Source organism: Talpa occidentalis, unplaced genomic scaffold (genome assembly GCF_014898055.3).
Source record: "Talpa occidentalis isolate TD23 unplaced genomic scaffold, MPIMG_talOcc4v2.1 talOcc4.4, whole genome shotgun sequence".
In the NCBI taxonomy this organism is placed as follows: domain Eukaryota; kingdom Metazoa; phylum Chordata; class Mammalia; order Eulipotyphla; family Talpidae; genus Talpa; species Talpa occidentalis.
In genome coordinates, this window is record NW_023604295.1 from 115949408 (window position 1) to 115976151 (window position 26744).

The following is a 26744-nucleotide window of genomic DNA, read 5'->3' on the forward strand; positions in this document are numbered from 1 at the left end:
ATCCTCTCTAATACTTGTTGCTGGAAGTCCTTTTAGTATGTGCCATTCTCAACAGGTATAAAGTGGTATTTCATTGTAGTTTTAATCTGCATCTCTCTTTTTAGGAGTGATGATGAACACTTTTCATGTCTTTTGGCCCTCTGGATATCCTTCTTGGTAAAATATCTGCTCATATCTGCTGCCCATTTTTAAATTTTGTTGTCATTGAATTGTATGTTTATTTATATAACTTGGCTATTAATCTCTTATTATTTATATAGTGTGTGGATATTTTCTTCCATTCAGTAAGTTCTCTATTTAATTGTCTTATATTTTATTTTACCTTATGCAAGTTTTGTAGCTTGAGACAATCCCAATTATTTATTTTTGTGCCTAACAGCTTCGCCATAGGGGCTGATTCACCAAATAGATCTTTATTGCTTATATCTTGGGACTTAAAGTCAATGTTTACTTCTATGTATTTTACTCTTGCAGGACTTAGATATAAATTTGTTATCCATTCACAGTTCCTTATTGAGTATGGTATTAGCTAGCAATGAAACTTTGTTCTTTTATGTACAGGCTTCCACTTTTCCCAACACCATATGTTAAAGAGGCTATCTTTCCCCCATTTTATGGTTGTCGATGCTTTATCAGAGTTTAGGTTTTAGCAGATGTGTGGACTTACTCCATTGTGTCCTTTCACTTCTGTTCCATTGGTCTATACATCTATTTTTGTGCCGATACCATATATTTTAAATCCTGTTGCTTAATAGTCAAGTTTGAAGTAGGTAATGTGATACCTCCATTTCTCCACTTTTACTAAGAATTGCTTTTAAAATCGAGGCTTTTATGGTTCCACATAAATTTCAGTATTTTTTTTCCATTTCTTTAAAAAACATTGCTGGTATTTTGAAGAGTGTGGCATTCTTTTTGTGCATCATTTTAGTCAGGATAGCCATTTTGACATTTATTTTTATTTTTATTTTTTAAAGATTTTACTTATCATTTGTACAAGCACTGGGTACAGTCAGAAACGCGGGAGGGTGAGAGAATTCACCAGGGACAGAGCGGAGAGCAGAACAGGCAGACTGAACAAGTACACTGATGAGGGGAGCAGCGGGAGGCAGGAGAGGTCTGCGAGCCTTGTGGGACCCTCGTCTGGTGGCTGGTGATCAAACCTGTGCTGCAAAGGCTATGGACAGCTTCGCAACCCAGCGCTCAACCCCTGCGCCACCGGGGAGGCCCCATTTTGACCTTTTGATTGCATTGATTCTCCTCATCCATAAGCAGGGGTTATCCTTCCATCACCTGATATTGCTATCTGAGCCTTTTAATGGCATCTTAGGAGTTCTCTTTTTGTAGGACTTTTACCTTCTTTGTTACTTGAGACTGAGACATGTAGTTCTTTTTTGGAACAATTATAAATGGAATTATTTTCTTAATATCTTTTGTTCCTTTTCATTGTATATAAAAGGGCTATGGATTTTTGTGTGTTGATTTTGTTACCTGCCACTTTGTTCTATTCATTTATTGTTTCTAATATCTTTTTGATGGAATCTTTAGGATTTTCTATGTGTAATATCATATCATCTACTAATAGCGGTAGTTTTACTTCTTTTCCTAGCCAGATTCTCTTTATTTGCTGTGTTTGTCAGGTAACTCTTCTGTGTGTGTGTTTGCTTTCTTTTTTTTCTTTTTTTATTTAAATATTTTATTTTATATAATCCTTACATCTTTTTTCATCTTTGCACAATGTATGCATTTTCATTTTGGTTATATTCCCCATACAATTGCACCTCCTCCCCCTTATTTTGACTCTAGTCCTTCCTTTCCCTGCCCCTCCCACCCAATGTGTCTCTGGTTTATAGTTGCTTGTTGATTTTGATTTTTACTTTGTATTGATTAGTCTTTTTCCTGGTCTCTTATTTAGGTTTTCTAAATTCCTGCTATGAGTGAGACCATCTGGTATTTTCTTTTTCTTTCTGACTTATTTCGTTGAGCATGATCCCTTCTAGCTCCATCCATGTTGCTGTAAACTGCATGTGTTTATCTTTTCTGATTGCTGAGTAATAGTACTAAATTAAACAGAAGTGGCACACACTTTAATAATTTGATTTTCTCTGAAAGCTAGTAAAGGATATCTAGTTTGTTTTGAATTGATTCATGGTCAATGATAGAAAGAAGAGGATTAAATAAACTCTATAATTTTCAGAGATTTTTGTTTGGATGTTATATTTTCCCAGGTTATGAGTTAGTTAGGAACTTGAACCCAGTTTTATCTTAGATTCTGAGAGACAGAGGACCTTGAAGAAGTGACTCAGGGGTAACTTACACAATTCTACCTCTCCAAACTTAACACTTTCCAAATTCCTGCATTATTATAATGTAATATGTAATATATAATAGACATAATGCTTTAGGTATATAATAATATACCTCATCTTCCTTTCTCCTCTATGCACCCAGCTCTCTCAAGTCATTTCACTGGGCCTTTACTACCATATGCCAAGAAATTTAGTTCATGAAAAGTTAATTCCCTGCAATTCCAGACTTTCTCCTTCTCCTGCTTCAAAGTGAGATGCCCATCTGGGCTCTTTCTTTCTTCCTTCCCTTCTACCATAACATTTTGCTTTTCATTACTTCTCACTTTCTTGTATCTTCAGTCTCTCCTTTTTGCAATAGCAGACCATAAATCAAACTGTTCAAGTTCATTTTCTAATCCTTAAAAGGAGATATTTCTCAAACACAAATTTCTCATTTACAAATGTTTTATTGTACTCTTAAAAAGGAAAATTACTTTTTTGTCTCTACTTTATTCTTCTTCAATACACTAAAATGACCCAACCTAAATTTCTATGCCATGTATTGAGACTGACATATATTAATACCTTACTAATTTTTGTATTTTTATCTGAAGGGGCAATTTTACTTTAACTTTTAATAAAGCATTTGATCTGAGAAGGTCCTTTTGAGAAATCCTCTAAAATTCTTACTTTTATAGGGTGATTCTCTCCTCAATAATTGAACCTCAATAAATGTATTTTTTATTTGTATTGCTGGTTTCGGTTCCTCTATTTGCCTTGTAAATCCCAGAGTGCTGACCAGATGGCCTTCTGCTTTGACTTTGCAACATTCCCAAATGACCTGTAATCTTGTGGTTTTAACCACTAAATGGAATTTTCACTAAATATGCCTCCAAATGATATAGTTCTAATATTAATTGTCTCCTGCACTTCAAGTTGTATATCCAAATTGTCATATCTTGGCAGGCCACACACACACACACACACACACACACACCCTAGATTCTTTGTTTTCATGCTCTCTATTTGACTTCCACCTGCATTCTTGTTGCAATTTGTGTTCTCACTAATTCAGCAAGTCACAAAACACGGAACATGGAAATAACCCTCATTTCCTCTTCTTCTTAACTCAGAAATAGTAATGTTCAGTTGTACAGATTGTACCTCTGTACAGATTGTACAGAGAATGGGGTCCAGATTATAGAGATAGAGCAGGAGTTGGCAAACTTTTTCTAGAAAAGAGCTAAACAATAAATACTTTAAACTTTGTATAGCATATATTTTTTGTTGCAATTGCCCAACTCTGCTTCAGTAATGCAAAATCATCTATAGATATTAAGCAAGCAAATGAATGTGACTATGTTCCAATTAAAATTTATTTACAACAGTAAGTATAGTTTCCAGTTTCCTGGGATAAAGTCGGGGTTAATGAGATCTGTCTTTATGTTCTACTTGACTAAACCATGGGCCCAGAGTGGGCACATAGAGCTACAATTAGATTTGGGATCATTTTGTCTTTGGTCTCTCCCCATCCCCACACACCCACCTGCCCCTCTAAAAGTTAATAATCACATCATTTCACTTTTACTTTCCAAATATTTCTTGAATATGCTTTTTTTCCCCCAAATTCACTGTCATTGACTAAGTTTAGTCCTTGAACAGCTTTTCAAAAGTTTTCTAATCTGACTTTATATATTAAAAACCCATGAGCAAGATTATCATGCTAAAATTCCAATTGAACTGTGTCACCACGTTACAAAAAATAAAGTTTTGTAAAAGGTGAATTTGATCTAATTTTCTAGTCTCACTTTCCATCTTCCTTTCGGTTAAGCTTTATATTCTAGTCATGCTGAAATATTTGTAGTCCCAAGAAGTATAGTTATTTCTATCAATTTTGCTACATTCACATCAAATTTCCACCAAGAAAAGTCACTTTCAGTCATTAAATCTAGTCCCAACATCATATTTCCATGAATATTTCCCTTTACCCTCAACCCTTGACAGAATTAATCATGCCTTCTTTTTGCAAGTGCTTAAGTTTATGTACAACTCAGTAATTGAACATATTACACTGTGTTGGAATATATCTGACAACATTTGTTTTCTCCCTTACGAGAACATGTGCTTTTTAAGCACAGGGTTGTATTTTAGTCCTCTTTGTACCTGCAGTGCCTACTATATAGTGGATTATCAATATTTACAGCTGTTCAATGAAGGTACTTCCCTGAGAGGTATATAATACTGAGATATTTTTATTTTGAATGCAGAAAGAACTTCCAGATCATTACAATCCTTGGATGGAAATTGCCAGCAAACTTCCTTACCTGATTGAGAAACACCAGCTTCGAACTCAAGTGAAAGAAGTATGTCTTTTTTAAAAAAAAAAAAAAAAAAAAATCATCTCCTTAACCTCTTCTCAACATCCTGCTTTCATACTTTCATTCTCACACCACTTTTTTTCCCCTTCTCAGCATGGTCAAAGTGAGTTTATTGACCCAAGGACATTAGTCACTGCCATTGAACTGATCAACAAAGCTATCTCATTTTTCCTGAGGAGGATAAAGATCTGTACATGATATAACTCTTAGTTTTCCCTAAAATGTCCAGAACTTGCACAAAACAATCCCTGAAATATTAAAAATGACAAGCATTTGCTTAAAAGGAATACAAACTGATTGCAAATTGTCGGCAAGCTGGTGGATAAAATCTAGCTGGTGAAGGGCAAACACGGAAATTCTCATGGCCCATATTCCACGTCATTCCATGGCATGTGGCCAGTGCTCCTTAGCCTCTGAGTGAGTTACACTGGCTTTACCATGGGATCTCATAGAATAATTGAGTCAGGGTTGGCCATATATTCTGCGGAAATAATTCGTGAGTCATGAGATAATGCAAGTAATGGTAATAATTTTCAGAGAAGGGACATTACCTCACAGGAACAGTAAGAAGGTACAATAGGAAGAAAACAGATCTTGATTCAGTAAGACTTGAGTCTGAATCTTGATTTTATCACTTAGTAGTTACATAAAATTGACAAACTTACTCAATTCCTATAATTTTGCTTTCTATGTATAAAGTGAGAAAAATCATGATCTAATAGAATATGCAAGAGGGCTAGATGACTTTCGAAGCTTTTCTTACTTCCTGTCACAAAATAGTATTCAATATATATTTATACTTTCCTGTAGTCTCTTCTCCATCTTAATTTTCCCAGCATAGGGTATTGTGTGATTTCAGAAATACAAGGAAGGTTTTCAGAGATAAAAGTAAGGCTTTCCAGCCTCAACAATTCTCTTCATTGACTTAAGCCTAATTAATGTCTTCAGTTAAAAAATACATAGAGGTCTCCTGCCCATCTGTGACTGTGTAAGCAGCAGAGAATGCTCTCCTCCCAAGACTGCCCGCCTGTGACTACACAGGCCTCTCTTTCATCAAACCTGTCCCTTGCAGGGGCAGCTTTTTCTGCTTTCTTGTATTAGTCCAAGTGTCTTTTACTCTCCTTTTAAATAACAAACCTGCCTTTTTTGGACATAAAAAACATATATTGACTACCTTCTAAGTAAGCGCACAAGAGTAAGAGATCCTGTAAGAGATCCAAGGGACTGTCTTTACTGCATGAAGCTGGTAAATTGAACTTAACAAATATAAACAAACAAACAAACAAACAAAAAACACCTCAATAAGTGCAGAAAAACAGGAGAAAATACCAATAATGTAATAAAAACCTTAAGGTATGTTGTGCCCTATAAAGGAAATTATTTCACATTCACAAGTGAGTCTGTAGTACACATGCAAAGCATCCAAGCAGCAAAAAAAAGATTTCCCAGAGTCTTCCCCTCTCATCTCAGAGGAGCAGGGGGAGTCTGGGACAATTTGCAGAAAGGCAGATTAAAGTCCAATTTGTGAGCTGCACAGACCTCTGGACCAGATTTTACTGGATTAAACTTCCACAGGTGAAGGGCTTTTTGAGTTGGTACTCCTCATATGCACATGCCAATGAGAAAAGACCAATAATGTCTAATTACTTGCCACTGAAAATACAAGAATTGGGGAAACAGCTTAACATAGCAGTGAAATTAACTCCTTGACACTTCTATTGGGTTGCATAGTAGCTCCCAAGAAATCACATCTACTCAGAATGTGTAAAATTATTTGGAAATACAGTCTTTACAGATGTGATCAAATTAACTAAAGTTGCATTTTCTTAGGGTGCACTGTAGATCTAATAAGACTAGTGTCCTTCTAAGTAAAAGGAAATTTGAACACCGAGACACAAAACCATAAGGAAGAACACTATGTTAAAATAGAGGCAGAGACTTGAGTGATGCATCTACACACTAACTTTTACCGAGTTTTGGCAACCACCAGAAACATGGAAAGAATCCTCCCTCAGGCCCCTGCTTTCAGGAGGAAGCCCCTCCAGAAGGAAACAGAAGGAATGTGGAAGACTGAGAATATCGAGACAATACATTTCTGTTGTTTTAAGTTCCCAGCATCTGCATCTCAGTTTAAGAAAAACAACAAAAAAGCTTATTCACTGTCTTAGAGTCATTTGTCATCTCCTCTCCCTCCACCCCAGTGCCACAAAACATTTTAAACACCAACTTGCTCACGGAAGCTATGTAAGTGGAAACTCAGCAATACTCTGGAAACATGAGAAAGGAAGTTATATTAGATACTAACGCTAACAAACTGACTTCATTTCTGAACAAGACAAGATCATCCCAAATTAGCAAATGATATGAAGAAAATAAGCAAGTCAAAAAGCAAGAGGAGGGGACCAGATATTCATAGACAAAGGACTGCAATAAAAAATAAAAGGGATTACTACTTTTATAATTTTATTTAATTTCTTCAGTATATTTACTTTATTAAAATAAGTAAAATAAACAAAAAGCTCCATACAAACTCAATTAATTTGGGGAAACATTGATTATAATAAAAATGGTGATTAGAGACTCCCTTGAAAAGTTTTCATGAAGCATAAAGCAATAAGGTAAAGAAATGCAAGCTATCAGAAAAATTTAAAAAAGATAGAAAAAAAGAAATAGATGACCTAAATTCCATAAACAGATGTTCCACAAACAGACTAGTGTGGGTGTAAGAAAAGCAAAGTTTCATGCATGTAAGAACAAATTAAGATCTTATGAAAGATTTAAGTATTTCTTTTTTAAAAAATTGTAGTAGTTTTTAATTGTAGTACAGTTTAGTTTATAACACTGTATATTATTTAAGGGCATAAGTCCACACCTCTTCAGATGTGTTTCCAGATCCCATTCACTACAAAAGCAATCAAAACCTTCCACCATAGTACATTGGTTATTTCTACCAGAAAAATCATTAGGGTATAGATACAAATAGTTATCTTGGCAAAATTTCAAATTATCAAGTATAATAAGAAAATTTTGCAACTTTTAATCAGGAAACAATAGAGATAAAACTAGATTGCTAACAAAATAACACTTATTTATAAAATATAATTTAACCCCTAATTCAAGTACTGATTTTTTAAAATATCTGGCCATATCAAATGCTGGGGAGGATATACACCAAAAAAGACTCTTACTTATCCTGCTTGTAGGAAAGCAAAACGGTACTGTCATTTTGCAAAATAGTTTGGCAAATTTTTACGAACTTAGATATAAAGTTTATGACCAAATGACTGAGCAATCATACTCCTATGTATTTGCCCATGTAAACTGAAAATTTATATGTACAGAAAATCTTTTGTGGCAATTTTTGTAGGAGCTTTAATCATAATCATCCAAACTGAAAACAACCAAGAAATAGTTACACTTCGTACAATGTATGGAATATTTGTGTCCCCCCAAATTCATACGTTAAGATTTTAAACCCCTCTGTGATGGTATTGGGAGGTGTATTAGTCTGTCTGAGCTTTCCAGAAAAAAAAAAAACAAAACACAACACAATGTTAACAGGCTAGATAGTAGATAAGTAGATAGATAAATAGATTGATGACAGATGATATATAGATACTAGATGGAGAGATAGATAGACAGTTGGACAGACAAACAGAAAGACAGACAAACAAATATGAAGACTCAAGAACAAGTAGTTCAGATGCTTGGGCTCAGGAGAAGATGGACCTCCCACTTCCTGAGGGCTCTGAGGTTAGGACCAAGGGGAGAAGTGTCAAGGAGACATAAGGGATGGTGATGGGGAAAAGAAATATCTAAAAATAATATAAAAATAAAGAAATAAAAATCAAAGTTTATTTGCTCAGTACACTACAGAGGAGCACTAGTGCAAGCACTATCCTGACAAAGAGAAATGGGTGGGTGTGGAAAGTGACTCCAGGAACTGAAACAGCAGCGCTCTGGGAGAGGAATGTCCCTGGGCTCTGTCCAAGTTCTCATGCATGGTACTTTGCAATCATCAACATTTGTTTCTTGGGACTGTGTTATCGTTAAGAGTTTTCATTTTCAACTTTGCAGGAAGCATTGCACAGGTTCCTGCTCACTGAAGTAGATCAGGCTCCATTCCTTACCCCAAACTCACCCGTGGACATATCCGCTTCCTCCTGAGGGTGCAAACGAGGGCAGTGGGGGGAATCCATACTGCTTCCTTCCATATTTCACCCTCCTGGGATGTGGAGTTGAAATCCTCTCCACCTTTCCCCTTCATGGCACTGTGGAATCCCTTCCTCCTAACAATCATCCTATATAGCTCCAACAATTACTTGGTGGTATTCTTACTTTCGTTTAATAAACATGTCAAGCAGAGTGCAAGTTTACCGCCCTTCCTCCACTTTTTATTGTTCTATTCAGGTCCTAAAAGTATTGAATGATAGCCACATGATAGGGGTGACATTATCTACACTGGCGATGGCTATCAAAAGTTAATCCACCCCAGAAAATGCTTGAGAGACACACCCAGAAATAATGTTTGATTCAGTCATGTTGACTCATAAAATTCCATCATGTAAGGAATTAGCTCATGAGGTACAGCCTTCATAAAATATGATTAATATATTTACAAAAGTGACCCTAGATTGCTATATGGCCCGCTTTTCCTTCCGTGTGAGGGTATAAAAAAAAGATAACACTCTGTAGCCTAAATATGAGCTTGTCACAGAACCCAATTCATAAGAATTAAATTTCTGTGGTTCATAAACCACTAAGTTTAGAATAGTTTATTATAGCATCCCCATTTGACTGAAACACAGTGTAATAGTCATATAATGGAATATTTTTCAGACCTAAAATAATAGCGATTGTATAGTTCTAGTCATATGATATTCAAAAAAAAAAAAAAAGGAAAACTCTATAGCAATGGTTTTCAAGGTAGAACAAATGAGTGTTTGACTAATAAAGACAGATTTTGTGTGTGTGTTATACATAGTGGTTCTGTGTGGTACTGTGGTGGTGGATACATAATTTTAAGCATTTCTAAAACCCATAAAATGCATGCCACTTGGAATGAATTGTTTGCCAATTTTAAGAATAATTTCAATTTTTCAATACCAGAATGTGGAGGAATCCCAGGATGGAATGCTGACTATGACAAATGAATCATATTACAGATGTCTGATGTTACTTCATGAAAGAAGATGGGGGGCAAAAGGAGTTGACCTAAGTTACCATGGAACATGATGTTTTGACTATAATCTATAATGCTAAATAATAAAAAGGAACTGTATATAATTACTGTACTCTAATTGGCTCTAGTTGATACATCATTTTTCATGGGATACAGATTAACTCTGAAACTATTTGCATGTATACTGATTTGAATAGGTAAGTTGATGGATAATAAATGATACTTCACTGTCTGAGATGAGAATTATAGATTAACAAGGTAGAAAGACTAGATTAAACCCGTGGCAACAAATTAGCGGGAGACACAGTATGAAGTCATGTTTAGCATAACATATAGATATATGCATGTGTATATATGGAGATATATATATATGCAGGCATATATGATTACATGTGGGCATATACATGTATACAGGTATATATATGGATGGATATATATGGCAGCATATATGTGACTATATGTGTGGATATCTACATGTATACGGGTGTTTTGTAATTTACTTTACAAAATATGGGAGAAAACTCCCTTTATAAGTACCTATAATTTGTTCAAACATAATACTCACTAAGCAGAATTAAGTTTTCAAAAAATCTTATATAACTTTATATTTAGAGTGAGTAACATCATCCAGACATCTTTATTGATTTTTTTTATAAAGTTTAATTTTCTGTTAGCATCCTTTTCTCTTGGGAAAGTTAATATATGTGACACACATATATAATATATACATTTACTACACATGAGTCCGTAAAATATTCTTTAATATTGTCTTTATTTGCAAAAGACAAATGGCAATAACATTCTTTAATGCCACTACCAATTACATACACACAGAATTCTTTGTAATCAGAATGGGACCATCTTGGTGCTACTCACTCTAGCACTGAGGGACAGTTTTTCTGTACAGAAGAGTTAATTTTCTTTTTATTAACTGAGAGCTTTCTTCTCCTTGTATATGCATTACTTTTTATTTTTTTTTTAATTGAAGAAACATTGGTTTAATAATGTATATGACTCTGAGGTATTGGCTCCCACCTCTTGAGATGTAACTTACCACACCCACCACCAAGGTACCCAAAACCCTCCTCCAGAGTTCATTGCGCCCCCTCACATCTTCCCTCTTCCCACTGATGGCCTCAACTTACAGTCAGATTTCTAGGACTTGTCTTTGGTTTGGTTTTGTCTGACTCTTTGTTTTGTTTCCCATCCTTCTGTTTATAAAGTAGAATTTAATGTTACAAAGCCAATATAGTTTAACCAATCGTGGTTTTTACACACTGCTGCCTCAGTTTAAATCTCTCTCATTTGGACATTCTTTTTTTGACGAGACACTTTTTTTTATATTTTAATATAGATTACTTTAAAAGGTAGTTTGCTAGATTAAAACTAAAAAATGAATTACTTTTTATAATATTTTTTGTTTTGTTTTACTTCTACAGGAATAGTGATAAGTAAAACTCGACTTTAATTCTATAGATGAATTATATAGCTTATTGTTCCCTTTTGATGAATGCTAAAAAAAATTCTAAGATAGGAAAATGAATTTAAAATTCAGATTTTATTATTCACCTGTGAGGACAAAAGAAAATACATTATCAGTCAAATAAAAAGAAATAAAGTATAACTTGCACACACTGTCTGAATTGCTGATGAATTGTTCCACAAGCAAAATATAAATCAGAATAAAGGACTCAGAAAAGAGAAATATGAGTATTGTAAATAATCATTTCCAATGTGGGTGTGAAATAAGAATAAAATAATATGTACAGGCATGTGTGCATATACACATTTTTGTGGCCAAAGTGTGTGTGCATGAGGAAGCTGAAAGTCCATAATTTTTTTAACAAGACATAACTGTGTGAAGTTGTACAAATAGCAGAAAGTTAAGAAAATTTTCTTTATCAGTTATGACACATTCTAAAAATATAGAAATTGAGACCAGAAGATAGAGACAAGCAGAAACCTTAATATAATACTTACAGCCAGATCAAGTATATATTGAATCTTAATATGTAACAGAGATGCCAAGGTGGATCAGCAGGGGGCACAGCAATAGTGGGAGGACTGGTTTCCACACATGGTACATACTACATACATACACTGACTAAAGGACAATTTCTGAATGGTCCTTGGGGTAAATTGGGGTATTTATGATAAACTTTATTTCCTTAAAATAGAATCTCCTTTATCAAAAATGGGTTATAAAAAAATGAAAGGCCAAGTCACAAACTACACTTGATCCCAGGAAGGGATCAAATCACAAAACATTGACACACAAATAAATGAGAAAAAGACTTGTATCCTGAATATAAAAAGTCCTAGAAGTCAGTAAGACACATAACCAGGTGTAATAAATAGGAAATGTGAAGGGCTAATCGACTTATGAGAGATGCTGACCTTAATTAATAATCAGGAAAATGAAATGAAAACTATTGGAATAACATTTTACAACCACAAAACTGAAAAATATTTAACAGTGTGACATTACTGGTGTCCTCAAGGATCTCTATACTCTGTCGATGGTATTGTCTTTTTGAAAAACTATTTGCCGTTATTTGAAGGGATGCCTCCCTTTTATTTAAGAATTCCATTCTTGTGTATATAAAGACCTATAGCTTCTTGTGCAGGTGCATGCACTGAGAGGTATAAAAAGTATTATTTCTTACAGTGATAGAGAGCTGAAATGATTATAAAAATGACTGAACAGCAGCTGCGTGCAGTAATGTGGGTGACTCTCAAAATCATTCAAACTAATTAATACATCACTTAGTGATCTTACATATGTGAACTTTGAACATGAAATGTGAATGCTATTTAAATAGCAAGAAACTAGCAAATACAAAACTTCAGCAACAGGGACCCCCGAAGAGCATGCAGGTTAAAAAGCCAATGAGAGGCACATAGAGAGCTGCAGAGGTTTTTGTGAAGTTCTATTAAGCTGGTCGTTGGGTAAATATTTGTTATTCCTTAAGCTACAAATAGATATTTCATGAATTTTAAATGTATATGATATACACTATGCACAATATATAATTAATAAAATGCCTTTAATAAAAAAATGATAAAATGCCCTTCATGGTCACTGGAAACAATATATGGCAAGCACGTTGTCTGCACCACTGGTGATTCTAAAGAAATATTCACACTGTTCATGCTATCAGGGTCATAAAATAGAATGTTTTCCACCAAATTAATACAATGATCAATGGCAAAAGACAGGTAAGAGTATGACTGCTTAAATTACAAACTTTCTGAGAAGTATTTTGTAACATTCATTATTTCAAATATACATATGCTTTGACTCAGCACATTTTTAGGAATATATTCTTGTAGCAATACGACTATAAAGGATATCGATGAATAAACAAGGGTGCTTACTGCCGCCACCGTAACACCACAGTCAATTTTATTTATTTAGTTATTTATTTATTTTTAAAGATTTATTTATTTATGCATACAAGAACTGGGGTACAGGCAAGAGATGCAGGGAGGTGAGAGGATTCACCAGAGACAGAGTGAGGAGCAGAACAGGCAGATTGATCGAGTATACTGCTGAGGGGAGCAGCAGCTGAGTCAGGAGAGGTCTGCTGCGCCGTGTGGGTTGCTCCCTGGCTGGGCCGGGGAATTGAACTCATGCTGCAGAGGCTGTGCACAGCTCCATAGATTGCGTCTTTACCCCTTGCGTTACCATGGAGGCCCCCACAGTCAATTTGAAAAAAAAGATAATAAAACCTCTATCCCTTTAATACCGACTAATAAATAGAAGTGTTAAAATAAATGAACCATTATCCAGCTGTTAAATAAAATATATAAATGAATATCTCTAGGTCTACCTATATCTATAATGATATCTCATAGTTAAATGTCATAATAAATAATAAGAATTGCTTTTATAATTCTCAGGCTGCTTTTTTTTTTTTTTTTTTTTTTTAGAGGCATGTTTTTATTTATTTATTTGTTTGTTCATTTGTGTTTTTTTGTTTATACATGCACTGGGTACAGTCAGAAGCGCGGGAGGGTGAGAGAATTCACCAGAGCCAGAGCGGGGAGCAGAACAGGCAGAAGGACCGAAGCACACTGCTGAGGGGAGCAGCGGGCGGCAGGAGAGGTCTGCGCACCATGTGGGACCCTCCTCCGGTGGCCGGGGAGCAGCCGGGAATCGAACCAGCGCCATAGGGGCTGCGGGCAGCTCCGCAACCCAGCGCTCCACCGCTGCGCCACCGGGGAGGCCCTCTCAGGCTGCTTTTAAAAATACATTTCTCAGCAGCTGCTGAAAGAAATGCTGCCCTCTACCTGGTAGCGGGGGATGGATTCCTTTGCACAGTCCAGCGAGAGCCGCAGAGGGGGCGGGAGAAGCACCTGTTCCCACTCCGTTGCCTGGAGCGTGAAGGAATGCAAAAGATATTCATCATCGCCTTCTCTTACGCTTAGGATCACGGACAGATCAGGCTGTACCTCGAAATGGGGAGGGGGTGAGGGAAGGAGGAACGCGTAGGAGGATTTGGATACTGGCCCTCAGAGGTTTTTTGCTGTCCTATCAGGGAAGGCTCTTCCTGGAATAACTGAGCAACTGATACTACTACTTTTGACAGGCCTGACAGTAATTAATAATGGGCTTTGTACAGGGTGTTGTTTTCAGTGGGACACCACCTTTAATGCCTGGATGACAGCAGGACACAGTCGTATGGAAATAAAAGACCAAGTAGGGGTCAAAGGCTGAAGGAGCCGCAGTCCCGTTGAGTTGTCTGCCTCTAGGGATTTGGTCAAATTCCTAATGCCATTAAACTTTGTGATAGTTGAGAATTAAACAGAGAGAGTAAAGACTGCAAGGCAGGGCTGTGATTAGGGTTAAATGATACCAAGAAATCCTCCTTCACAAAAGATGACAAAAGTCCCACTTATTTCATGACAATCCCTTGATTTTAGTCAAAGGAATTAATAATTCTAGAACACTAACCAAACTCACTTCAGTGATAAAGACTAGTGTTGGGGGGATTTTTGGGCTAAGGGTTAGATGGATACTTCCTTGAGTATATCTTTTTTTTCTTTGAAGAACTGGGGTGTAGGCCACAGGTGAGGCGGGGAGAGGATTCACCAGAGACAGAGTGGGGAGCAAAAAAGGCATATTTATTGAAATACACTACTGAGGGGAGCAGAGAACGCGACAGAGGGGCCTGCTGTGCCATACGTGCATCAGCTCCTTGGCCAGGGAATGGAACTCAGGCTCCAGCGGTGATAGTGCTAAGAATTAACCCCTAGGCCACCAGGGAGGCCCCTAAATGTATCTTTTAGAAAACCTATTCTGTGTGGATGTAGCATCTGAGGAGAAATGTGTGCTTATGGAGCTTCTTCACTGAAACCTGTTCTTTCCTCCCAATGAATCCTTCAAGTCACAGAACCCCTATGTCCATCCCCATGCTTTCAACTGGTAATACCTGGAAATTCTCTTGATTAGATGCCCCTCCTGGACTGCCAGTTCCTCAAGGGTTACCGGGAGCAGCGCCTGGCCCACCTGGTTCTAAGTGTTATTACCATGGGATATGTCTGGCAGGAAGGAGAGAAACAGCCAAAAGAGGTAAGGGACCCCTAGACGCCTGGCTTGTCCTCTGGTGGGTAGACTGTCCCTGGGGTGAGCTTTCTGCTTGCCACTACCCTGCTTCCTGGAAAATGGGTCTTTTCTTTGAGTATCAGTTGAAGGAAGTTGTGAATGAAGGGTCCATTTAAACAGAAGACTTTTTCTTCTGATTAGGAGATTATTTTTTTTCTTTAGAATGGGTAGCTTTTTCCTCCCTTTCATTAGCTTTCAAAAGTATTTTTGACTCCCTCTCTCAAGAATGTTTGAAGAGTTACATTTGAAGGCAAGTTCTGAGCTCTGAACACTTTGCGATAGTTTACAGTTTATAGCATTTTGTACTCCTATACAACATCTGTTACCCCGGTAGATTTTCACAATTCCATAAGGTAAGTGAGCCAAGCGGTGCCCATTTTACAGACAGCTGAGAATGGAAGTTCAGTACCTTGTTCAAAATCAGAGAGAAAGTTAGTGGAAAATCAAAGGAAGGACTCAGACCTGATTTCCCTTAATACAGTCTTTTCCCAGAAGCACACATTGACATTTATAACACTAATTCTTAACTGCTTTTTATAACTGTTTGCTCTCTACTGATTATTAGTCTCTCTTAATACTTTAAATCTCTTCTGAATCTTTGCATAATTCTATATTGTTTCAACCTGAACCTGAGATGGGAAATCTTTAATTTTCCCTAGCCACAGAATAAACAACCACCTACTTACGTTTTTTACACATGTACTTTTTCCCAGAAATCAGAGAGCTATCCTTGTTCTAGAACTTCATAGTTAAGTGAGCAGCCTGTGCCTCTTTGATTTCCCTGGCTGACCTCACCTCTTACTTTGCAAGTAAACACAGGTGAGACTACCTGGGAAGTAAGGGAGGGGTGAAAGAAGAGGAAGAAAATTATAGAAAGGGAAAGCACATGTTTCTAAATGTCTGTACATCTAAATTTAAAAAGTTGTGCATCTGATATGGGAAAACTTGAAGTGTAGACACAGGACAGAACATCCCAACAGGTTCTCCTGTTCATCTACTTCCAACCCACAATGCTAAACTGGTGGAAGGGGTTGAGAAGGGTGATGGAGATGTGGGGGAGAGGGGAGGGAGTCTCTAACTTCAACGTATGTCCTTGAACCTCCACATTGCTAGAGAGCTCCCCTCTCCCCATCTTGGCTTAGCTCTTATTTTCTTTGTATCTCCTGCTCTGACTTTTCAGGCAAACAGAATCCTCACCCCTGCCCCACTGCCCTTCTTATCCCCTGCCCCCTAAGGAAAGCTGACTTGAGGTTTAATTTTTAAAACTTTTTAAAGCTTTGACCTCCATAAAGAGGTAAAGTAAACTAAGGGAAATTCACAACTGTAAAACAATGAGTTTGGTAGAGAAAATGCAATTCAGGTTGTGAAACTATAACAAGTGATGGGAGGGGCTGTTGGGTTGGGGATAGGCTCCATCTATGGGTGGTGACAAAGGGGTGAGTCAAATGAAGAACCACCCTGAAAATTCCTTTTTTAAGGATTTATTTATTTATGCATACAAGAACTGGGGTACAGGCCAGAGTTGTGGGGGATGAGAGGATTCACCAGAGACAGAGTGGGGAACAGAACAGGCAGATTGACTGAAGTACACTGCTGAGGGGAGCAGCGGGCAAGTCAGAAGAGGTCTGCTGCGCCATGTGGCTACAGCCATTTGATCCTGGCGGGGATCGAATTCGTGCTGCAGTGGTTGCGCACTACTGCGTCTTAACACCTTAACCCCTTAACCCCTTAACCCCTTGCACCACCAGGGAGGCCCCACCCTAAAAATTCCCCTAGGGAGAAAACAAAAATGAGAGATGAGGATGGTTTCACAAAATGACTGTGCATCTGAGCTGGTTTTCTTTCTTTCCAGAAATCAGAGAGATATCCTTGTTCTAGAACTTCATAGTTAAGTGAGCAGCCTGTGCCTCTTTGATTTCCCTGGCTGACTTCACCTCTTTGCAAGTAAGCACAGGAGAAACTACCTGGAAAATAAGGAAGGGGTGAAAGAAGAGAAAGAAAATTATAGAAAGGGAAAGCACATGTTTCTAAATGTCTGTACATCTAAATTTAGATGCAAGAAAACCAGCTCAGATATACAATGCTCCATTCAGCCATTTTGTGAAACTAGCCTCAACTCATCATTTTTGTTTGTCTCTGTATTAAGCATTTACAGAAAAGTAGTCTCTCAGTCCTTACGCTTTATTTTTCTGAGGTCATGTATATGCAATTTTCCATTTTGTATCCTCTGACTTTATTTTAGATTGAAATGCTGTCACAGAGCTCTTCGTTGTTTTCAACCTAGCTGGTCCTATGGAGCCTACAGCTTTTCTGGATTTGAGGGCATATACACAGTTCTTCAGAGTGTTCTTGAAAGTTGGGGGTTGAGTGGGGACTTCTTTGAAGTTGTTATTGTGTTTTATTGATGAAGTGACCAACAGTCTGCTGCCACATAAAGTTAAGTGTCCCAGCCTTCCAAGCCTTCTCTTTGAGTTCACACATATACATGCATCTATAATATATACATGTATATATGTGTATGTGCTTTTACTTTCATACCAACATACAGCTGTATCTATGTGTGTGTGTGTGTGTGTTTGCACATGTGTGTATTTGAAGAGAGAGAGGAGGGTTCTTTTTCCCATTGCTCATCAATTTAGCCCCTAATTCATCCTTATATGGTAATGCCCTCTGTGCATTGCCAATTTTGGCAGATCATTTTAAACTATATGTATATGTGTCTATGTGTCCAATTTTTAATTTTTTACATACATTGCAGATTATGCTCATAAAACAATAGATCAGCAAGATTGTTAACAGAAAAAAATATGGGAGTGAATTAGTGATGTGCAGATCTCACATAAAATTCCAGTTTTTTCCCCAGGTCATTTCTCAACTCAGGATTACAAGATTAGATGACAAAATAATGCTTCCTTTACTGCATTCTTTTTTTAGAACATTCTAAGTATCTGGGTTTGTATCTGAAAGGTTCTGCCACAGAATCTCGCCCTTCCCCTTGCTGAAGTCTCCAGGAGCTTGGGGGTCCCACCTATACTGGCCCACTCTGACTTGGTGTTGGCAAACTGGACTCTGAGGAACCCTGAAAGGTGAGCAAGGACAGCTGGTTTAGTTTGAACAGATGGAAACTCTGTAAGGAGCAGTCTTGTGACTTTTTCTCTTCCACAGGAAGGTCCAGGTTTTTCCAGCTATTTTGTGATTAGAGATGAGTATCCATATTTATTGCCTGCTTTATGATTTGAAACTTGAGCACAAGTTCAAAAATCACAGTACCCAGAAGTTTCCTCTTTTTTTTTTTTAAAGATTTATTTATTTATTTTTACAAGAACCAGGGTACAGGCCAGATGCATGGGAGGGTGAGAGGATTCACCAGAGACAGAGTGGGGAACAGAACAGGCAGACTGACTGAAATACACTGCTGAGGGGAGCAGTGGGCAAGATGGGAGAGGTCTGCTCGCCATGTGGGTTTTTCCAAGGCCAGCGGGATCAAACTGGCGCTGCAGAAGATGTGGACAGCTTCACAGCCTTGCGCTCAACTGCCTATGCCACTAGGGGAGGCCCCAGAAGTTTCCTCTTAACCTATCCTGAATACTTTTATGCAAACCACTTTTTCTGGTTTGCTTTCACAACAGACCTTACCTTTCTCAACCTGACCTTCAATCTCCTACTGATTCTCTGTTGTCATGTCATTTGCTAGTCCCAAACATAGGGTCGCTATTTGAGTCAAGTGGGACAGGAACTTCAATAAGTGATCATATATGATAATCATAAATAAATGATATAGGTGAATTAAGGGTAAATGTTCTAGATATATCACGTTTATAATTTGATGAATAATGCTGTTTATTTCAGCTGGGTGACATCACCTCTTTGACAGTTGTACTGGGAATTTAGGCCACTGTCTAATGGAGAAACAGCATGAGTTTTTACAAAGCAAAAAAGTCCGATAAATAGAATGGGGGGGGGGAAGAGATGAATTATTACCTTTCCCTTTGAATGCATTATCACAATCAAACTCATTTCAAGAGATAGTGACTTAGTAAAGAATTATTAAAATAGCTAAAGGGACATTTTTGTTGGATGTGAGGAAGAACTTTCTGAATGTAAGATTTGAGGGTAATCACGGGAACGCCAGAAGAGAGAGCAGGGATGTGCTTTGCAAGACTAAACCCCTGATAAACAACACAGCTCCCAGGACCAGTTTATGTGCCTCTTCTCTCTCTAAGGACCAGCGTTTTGTGTTTTCTATAAATTAGTATCTATGGCTAATTCTTCTCTAAAAACAAACTTGGTGATCTTTATTCCTATAAAAAGCTGCTGAATCTGTTTAGAATTGGAAAGAAAGAGATAATAGATACATGTGCAGAAATCATTCTAGTCAAGACATTCAATATTGAATAAGCTGAATTTCTGTTTCAAGGAGAGAAAGGAGCAGGGGACTTTGAAGGGGAAATGATTGTACTGAGGAAGTAAAAGTACACAAAAAGCAAGTTTCTCGGTGAACGAGCGTGCAGGGCTTAGATTTACCTCAGAGAGGCAGACAGTTCTGGGGCTCAGGAGTTGTTCTTTTTAATGATTTGTTTTGGAGTCTTTTAATATGCCAAGTTGCACGGAGCTAGGTGTTAGGGAGAAATTAAAGAAAGGGTAGCAAAGCACATCCACACTGGTTAATTCACAAGACAGAGGATTGTACAAAAAATGTGAAAGAATGACAAGCAGTAAACCCTTTAAAATTTAAAAAAAAATTGAATGCAGGCTCTAAAAATTAGAAAAAACTCGCTGAGGGTTGGCACTTGAAGTCGGTGCTAAAAGCTGAGTAGGAGTGGAATAGATAACATCCATAATGACGGTTTGTGGTATCTACAAAAATGAAAAAGGAGTAATTTAATTTATCAGGTTGGTCACAGGCTGGATATGGGGCTGGGAATGAGCAGAAAGTCTTTACAATGTGGGAAATTTACTCAGTGACCCACAGTCTGGATGCAACTTGTGGTTTCTGAGCCTGTCCACAGATGTGTGTGTCTGCTTGTGTTTGCGTGCAAGCATCTGTGTGTCTGCAAGTGTAGAAAGTACATCCTATCCCACTTGACTCAAATCTTACAAATTGATTTGTTCTTTTCTTTTTTTTCTTCATGGTTGTCAATAACTGACTTTTGACTAGACCTCTGGAAATCAGGTAAGTTCTCATAAATTCTTCTCCCACATTAGAATCCATCCTAACTTTAAAATTTGACCATGACAAAAAAGAAAGCATATACACTGTATGTATAGTATGTGAAACTATATAAAAATGCATGGAAAAAAAAGACTAGAAAGAAATGTGCCAAAAAAATAAGTGCAGGAATTGACAATGGTTGACTGTGCTTTGAGGGAAATTAGGGGGTTAATTTTCTTTATGATAGTTTTCAGGAACATTGTAATGGGGTGTGACTGGCTTTGTGAAAAACCAGCCTTACTTGCCACTTGCTCATCAGCTGTTCCTTGGGAAGCAGGAAGTCGGGGAATAGGGGAAGATAGTCTAGGTCTGTGGGGATCATGCTAGACTTTGAGAATCTTCAGTTTAGGTGGACATGGGCTTGAATATATCCGTTCTCTTTCCTGAATGTCCTGAAGGTAGGTCCTCAAGGGTGTCATGGAAATAAGAAAGTCATTCCCGATTCCTCCTTGGAGTTGCAGTTGCCTAATGCTGAGGGAACCTATGGGCTGTGTGTACCCACAGTTTCTAAAGCTCTCTAATTGTGTGCTCATCTCCTTCCCAAGGAACTTGGACACCATTGTCTCCCTACCTGGGGGAGACAGCCTACGTGGTTTTGTTCTGGTGACTGTTTTGGTGGAGAAAGCAGCAGTACCTGGGATTAAGGTATTGCTCACTCCCGGCATTTTTGTTTTTCCTAAATTAAAAATCAGTCTGAGCTTCCCTTCCCATGCAGTCTGTTCCCCTGCAGGGGATTAATCAATGTAGATGAAATAAGGCCGGTCTTTCTTGGTTTAAGTCTGAGAAAAGAGATCTGAGTTCCAGACTACAGAGTTGTCTCCCTCTCCTCAACTCCTATAAAGCTTGGAATTGACATTTGCCCATTCAACAAGCATCCATTGTTTAGGCAATGGAATATTGGTGGAAAGGAAGGAGGGAAGGGAATAGACAGACATTGTCCTGATTCCCACAGAAGCTCATTATCCAGTGTAGGAACATCAATTTATAGGACACTAAGAAAAAAAAAATGCAGTGTTTTACAAAAAGATATTCAAAACCCAATTCTGATTTAAAAAGTCAGCCAAAGCTTCCCAGGGGAAATGACACCTAAAGCTGTAACTTGGACGGCATATGTTAATTAACAGACAAAGAGATGGAGAGACTGACAGACTGACAGATGTCTTCCTGTCAGAGAAAACTGCTGTGCACAAACTCAGAAGAAAATGAGCCATCATTGAGATTGCTGAGCCATTAGCCCTGGAGACTGTAAACTTGAATTTCATCAGGGATCAGGCAGATAACAGAAAGGTCAAGTGCAAGACATAAAATAGTGAAGAGATCGGTGATCAACTAAAGAATTCAAATCTCACCTAAAGATTTAAATTAGGCTTATGTCTTCTCACCACCTTCCCTGAAAAATATATTTTGAGCACTTACTGTGGTCTCAGTAAGATGGCCGCTGTGGCATAACTATCATGACACCTTCTTTCACTCCCAAAAGAGAAATAATGTGGTCATTTCTCATCAGAGTGCTGAGTCCATTGAATAACACAGAAGAAAATATTGGTCTTCCAAACATAGCTCAGAGAAGTTAGAAACTGCTATAGACAAGGAATGTTTTATGATGGAGGAGTCTCAAAGCTGAGGCTTCAATAAAACCTTTCTGAATTAATGGGAGATAGTTTAAGAGTGAAGCTGGCCTACTTTGAGATGCAGATGTAGAATAATCATAATGTGTGATAAATCCACAAGGAAAAATTAAAATGATAATGTTAGTCCCTGAGAGGTAAATGACTAGCAGTAGGTAGAAATGTTATAGGACAGGGAGAGGGGCAGCCCAAACCCCGCAAACCTGCCTATTCTACATGGGTTCTGCCATCCGCCGCATCAACACAAAACATAGGAGACTTTAATGGGAAGGAACTTTAATAAAACTAGGAAACAATACAGGTAAGGCAAAGAGTCTAGTTTCTAGTTTCTAGTCTAGTTTCTAAATGAAGCATCCAGAGTTACCCGTCCCCTCGTGGGTAAAAGTCCATCCAAATGGGATTGGCCCAGAACAAGGCCCCAAAGCCTGCTACAAGTCTAAAGCATCTTCCAGTGGGAACCCACAGAAAAGGGTCACAAACAACTGGACAAGCCCGGAAGGAAAAGAGCAAAATCAACATCAAGATAAAAGCTGCCATTGTCACCTCCCCACGGGTCTCACCCACATCTGTGTCACCCAGTCCACGACCAAAAGACAAGCAGTTTCTTCACGTGTCTCTAGGCTCCATGCGCCTCCTCCAGGTCTCCTTGCTCCATCCTGCTTCCTTCCTCCGTCTCTTCCTGCAGCTTCTTCTCTTCCTGCTCAGCTCCACCCTCCCTTGGGTGGGGCAGGGAACCTGGAACTTCCTTCCCCCTTTCCTGGGGACCACCCTGTTACAGAAAGATCCAGAAAAAAAAAATACTTAAAACTTTAACTTAAAATATAAGAGAGAGCTCTCTGGGGTACACCCAGAGAGATTTTGGCTCTCAGAGAATCTAGTTTAGGAATGCTCTCAGGAGGGGTGGGGGGGACACTGCAAATAGTCCAGCAGTCAGCGTGGTGCTATTGCCATGCTACCCACAGCTTTGTGGCTCATCCCACTTACTCCATCCACTTACTCCATAGACTTTAGGCAAATGCTGATGAATTAACTGAATGGATCTCCTTCCCAGGCAACTGTTCAGGCAGTGAATGCCATCGTGCAGCCCAGCCAAGACTCCCTGCTCTCAGCCCTGCAGCAACTGAGACTGTCCATTCAGGACATCACCAGAACCTTAGGACAAATGCATGGTATGGGCCTCTTGAAACTCAGAACTTGGGGAAAATGGCCTGCAGGTAGAGAAATATCCACAAGATGGCGCTGGTGGGTTAGCTTTGTTTCAAGGTAAACTTGCTATTTACGATAGTGGAGAATGATGTCTGTCTCAATTTGTAGGTTTGTGCTTTACATTTTCTTGTGATTATGGTAGTTCCTGTTCTTTGGAAGCAGTATATTCCTTTGCATGATGAGGTCCTGCAGGGCAGAACCGTACCGAGTTGTCCTTACACTCTCTTTCACCTTTTCATTCTGAGATAACTAACCTTGCCTTTCCACCTTATCTGAGGGGACTTGCAGAGCTCCTGTCCTGTGGCTAGTGCAGGATAAGCCAGCATAGGTGTGTTCTGTTAGCAATTACAACTTATCTCAGTGACTACATTCCTCTTCCAATGCCTGGGCAACTCTTCAATTTCTTGTCTGAAGTACATGAGAAATGTGCCTGGTGTTTGTTCAAGGAAGGTACAGGAGAGGGGTGTGAGCTGTTTAACAAGGAAAAACACACAACTATTAATTTCCCTGAATCCTGCTTCTCTGAAAGAAAGGGTTTCTGACAAAAGAGGGTGTTTATGGGAAACAGGATAAGAGGGAAGAAGAGTGAGGTCAGTTGGTGCTCAGCATTATACTGCCTTTCAGTAAGAAAGCAAACAATAAATTTGCCACCTCAGACTGTATTCGTCCATCTGAAGTCATACAGTCGTGTGTCATTACCATCCAGCTTCCCTGTTTTACATTTATATTCTCATTTTCTCTGTTTCCCTGAATTGTAATTTCAAAGTCCTTCTGATCACATCTCCTCCCAAACAAGCTCTGCACACTTTTTTTTTTTAAAGATTGATTTATTAATGCATACAAGAGCTAGGGCACAGGCCAGAGGTGTCTGTGTGGGGTGGGGGTTGAGAGAATTCACCAGAGACAAAGCAGGGAACAGAACAGGCAGATCGACAGAGGTACCCTGCTGAGGGGAGCGGTGACCGAGACAGGAGAGGTCTGCTGCCCCATGTGGGTAGCCCCCTGGCTGACCAGGGATCGAATTCTGCTGCAGAGGCTGCAGACAGCTTCACAGGCTGTGTCTTAACCCTTGTGCCACCAAGAAGCAGATGGATTTTCTCTTTGCCAGGACACTGAGTTTATTACCCAGATACCAAGACCACGAGAGTTACTCACAGGGTCTCCAGGTTTACTAATGAACACATGTGGGTAGTTTGGAAGGCCACTCGAGGCCCTCCACCTTGTCACAGTGTGCGCTACAAGAGGAAGGCATGTGCTCCTGTTTAGTTTCATTTTCAGAGTCATTTCTTTGTCCCAGCCCAACCCAAAGTCGTTGGGTTGTCCTCTGCAGGAGGTCTGATGGTCAGGCACAATGCCAGAGCTACTTCTCTTGTTTCCTCCACAGGCAGATTCTCACACACAATTTATTTGAATGGTTTTACTACTAGTCACTATAGTGAAATAAATTAATGTGCCAGACTGCATTTGTCAAAGACAACCACAAGGACCTCTTTCTTCCCACATGCTCCCTTACAAAGCAACCTGGATATTCTCCCATTGTTTGTAATAGAGGTGGGCTTGTAATGGCCTGGAACCAGGGAAATGCAGTAGAAGAGAGTGCAACTTCCAAGGCAAGGCTTCCACCTTGAATACTGAGCCACCATGGAAAAAGTCCAATTCTTCTGAGGCCAGTGTGCTGTGGCAGTTCACCAGAGTTGTGTGTACCCCACTGGCATCTGGCCAGGTGTCAGATGAGCTTTGGATGACTCCTGGTACCTACCTTCAAATTACCCTCAGCCTCCAAGTCTTCTCAGTTGAAGACCCAAACACAGTGAAGGAAGGACAAGCTATGTTTAGTCTAGAGTCCTGATCCACGGAATTTATGTGCATAATATAATTGTGTTATGCTGCTGAGTACCTCATGTTGTCATAGTAACCAGAAAAAAATGATTATAGAAATAATAATTATTGAAAATTTCAGGAATCACACAATTTTTGTAGTCATTGTTTCTGTTCTTAACTTTCTTCTGCATGACTAACAAGCTCAGCTGCTCTTCTTCCTTCTGCTTTTATTTTCAAAAAAAAAAAAAACCCACATTGCCCTTTCTGAGTCTAGTGGTAGCAAGAACCCTGAACGCTGCCCTCTTACTCCAGGAATACCTTCTGTCCAGGCCCTTAGGGCACATGGCTGAGGAGAAGACACCCTTTATTTTCAGGTTGCAATTAGCATTTCTGAGAACCATTATGCAAAGACCTAGTCAATAATTTTTGCCTACTTCACACTTTTCACAGTTCTCACCATTGACTGGTAAGTAAAGCCACATTCTGTTCTATTTTCATGTCCTGCCTCCTCTTACAGCTGAAGTTCCTATCACACTAGGCACGTGAACAGATGGTGTCAACACAATGGCCTGTTTTGTGCTGATGTGGTCACCTGTGGGATCTGTAAATGGCTCTTCTTTTCCTGATGGTTACAGGGATCCAGGTCTGAGCTTTTTTCTCCACTGGGTGCATTTTCAGATTTTCAAGCATCCGGATTAAATAAGCTTGTTTTTCAGCCTTTGTATTAATAATTTTTGTTTTCTGAGAATTAAATTTCTCTTAGGATGCATTGAGGCATTTTCTCTCCTAAAAGCCTTGGAAACTTTTGTATTTCCTTATGAATCAACACAAAATTTCAAGCTTTTGCTTATGTATTGGTGGCAACAAGAAATTTTTTTAATTGAGGTAGCATGAGTTTATAACATCTAGAGCTCAGGTATACAGACATATATCAACATCGATATATATTATACTTCCTGATGCTGGGCACCAAGTCTCCTTTCCACCCATCATCATACACAATTTACCTACCTCATTGCATAGAGAAAAGGAGTCATAATGTTTCTTTCTAACAATCAGATATATGTTTAAATCAGATTTCTAAGTTTTCTTTTCTTTTTAATTACCGTATTGGTTTGCCCTACTGTACGGATTTCAGGAGTATAGCTTCTCTCCTCTGTAAATGTATATGCCACACCACACCTCCTACTGACGTTTTATTTTAAGATCATTTAACATTATCCAGCTGATCGCTTTTCCCTACTTCTCCTTTCCCCCTCCCCTCTGATCGCCACAATTTGGTTGTCAGGGTCTAAGCATTTGTTTTGTTTTATTTGTTTTTGTTCATTTGCTTTGCTTCTTTATGTCCCACATGAGTGAAATCATCACATTTTCTTAATCAGTAAATTCGTGCCATCCCCTCTGATTAGTTCACTTAATTTTGT

At 38.6% G+C, this 26744-nt stretch overlaps 1 protein-coding gene across 1 annotated transcript in view; it reads left to right on the forward strand.

Moving 5' to 3' along the window:
• Positions 1-26744, forward strand: part of IDO2 (indoleamine 2,3-dioxygenase 2) — a 48552-nt gene that overhangs the window by 5075 nt on the left and 16733 nt on the right. Inside the window, exons 2-7 of the mRNA XM_037524687.2 lie at positions 4553-4648; positions 15301-15420; positions 18421-18539; positions 20612-20626; positions 21211-21310; positions 23345-23462. Of these exons, the coding sequence (XP_037380584.1) occupies positions 4553-4648; positions 15301-15420; positions 18421-18539; positions 20612-20626; positions 21211-21310; positions 23345-23462 (568 nt within the window). The remainder of the gene's footprint in view (positions 1-4552; positions 4649-15300; positions 15421-18420; positions 18540-20611; positions 20627-21210; positions 21311-23344; positions 23463-26744) is intronic.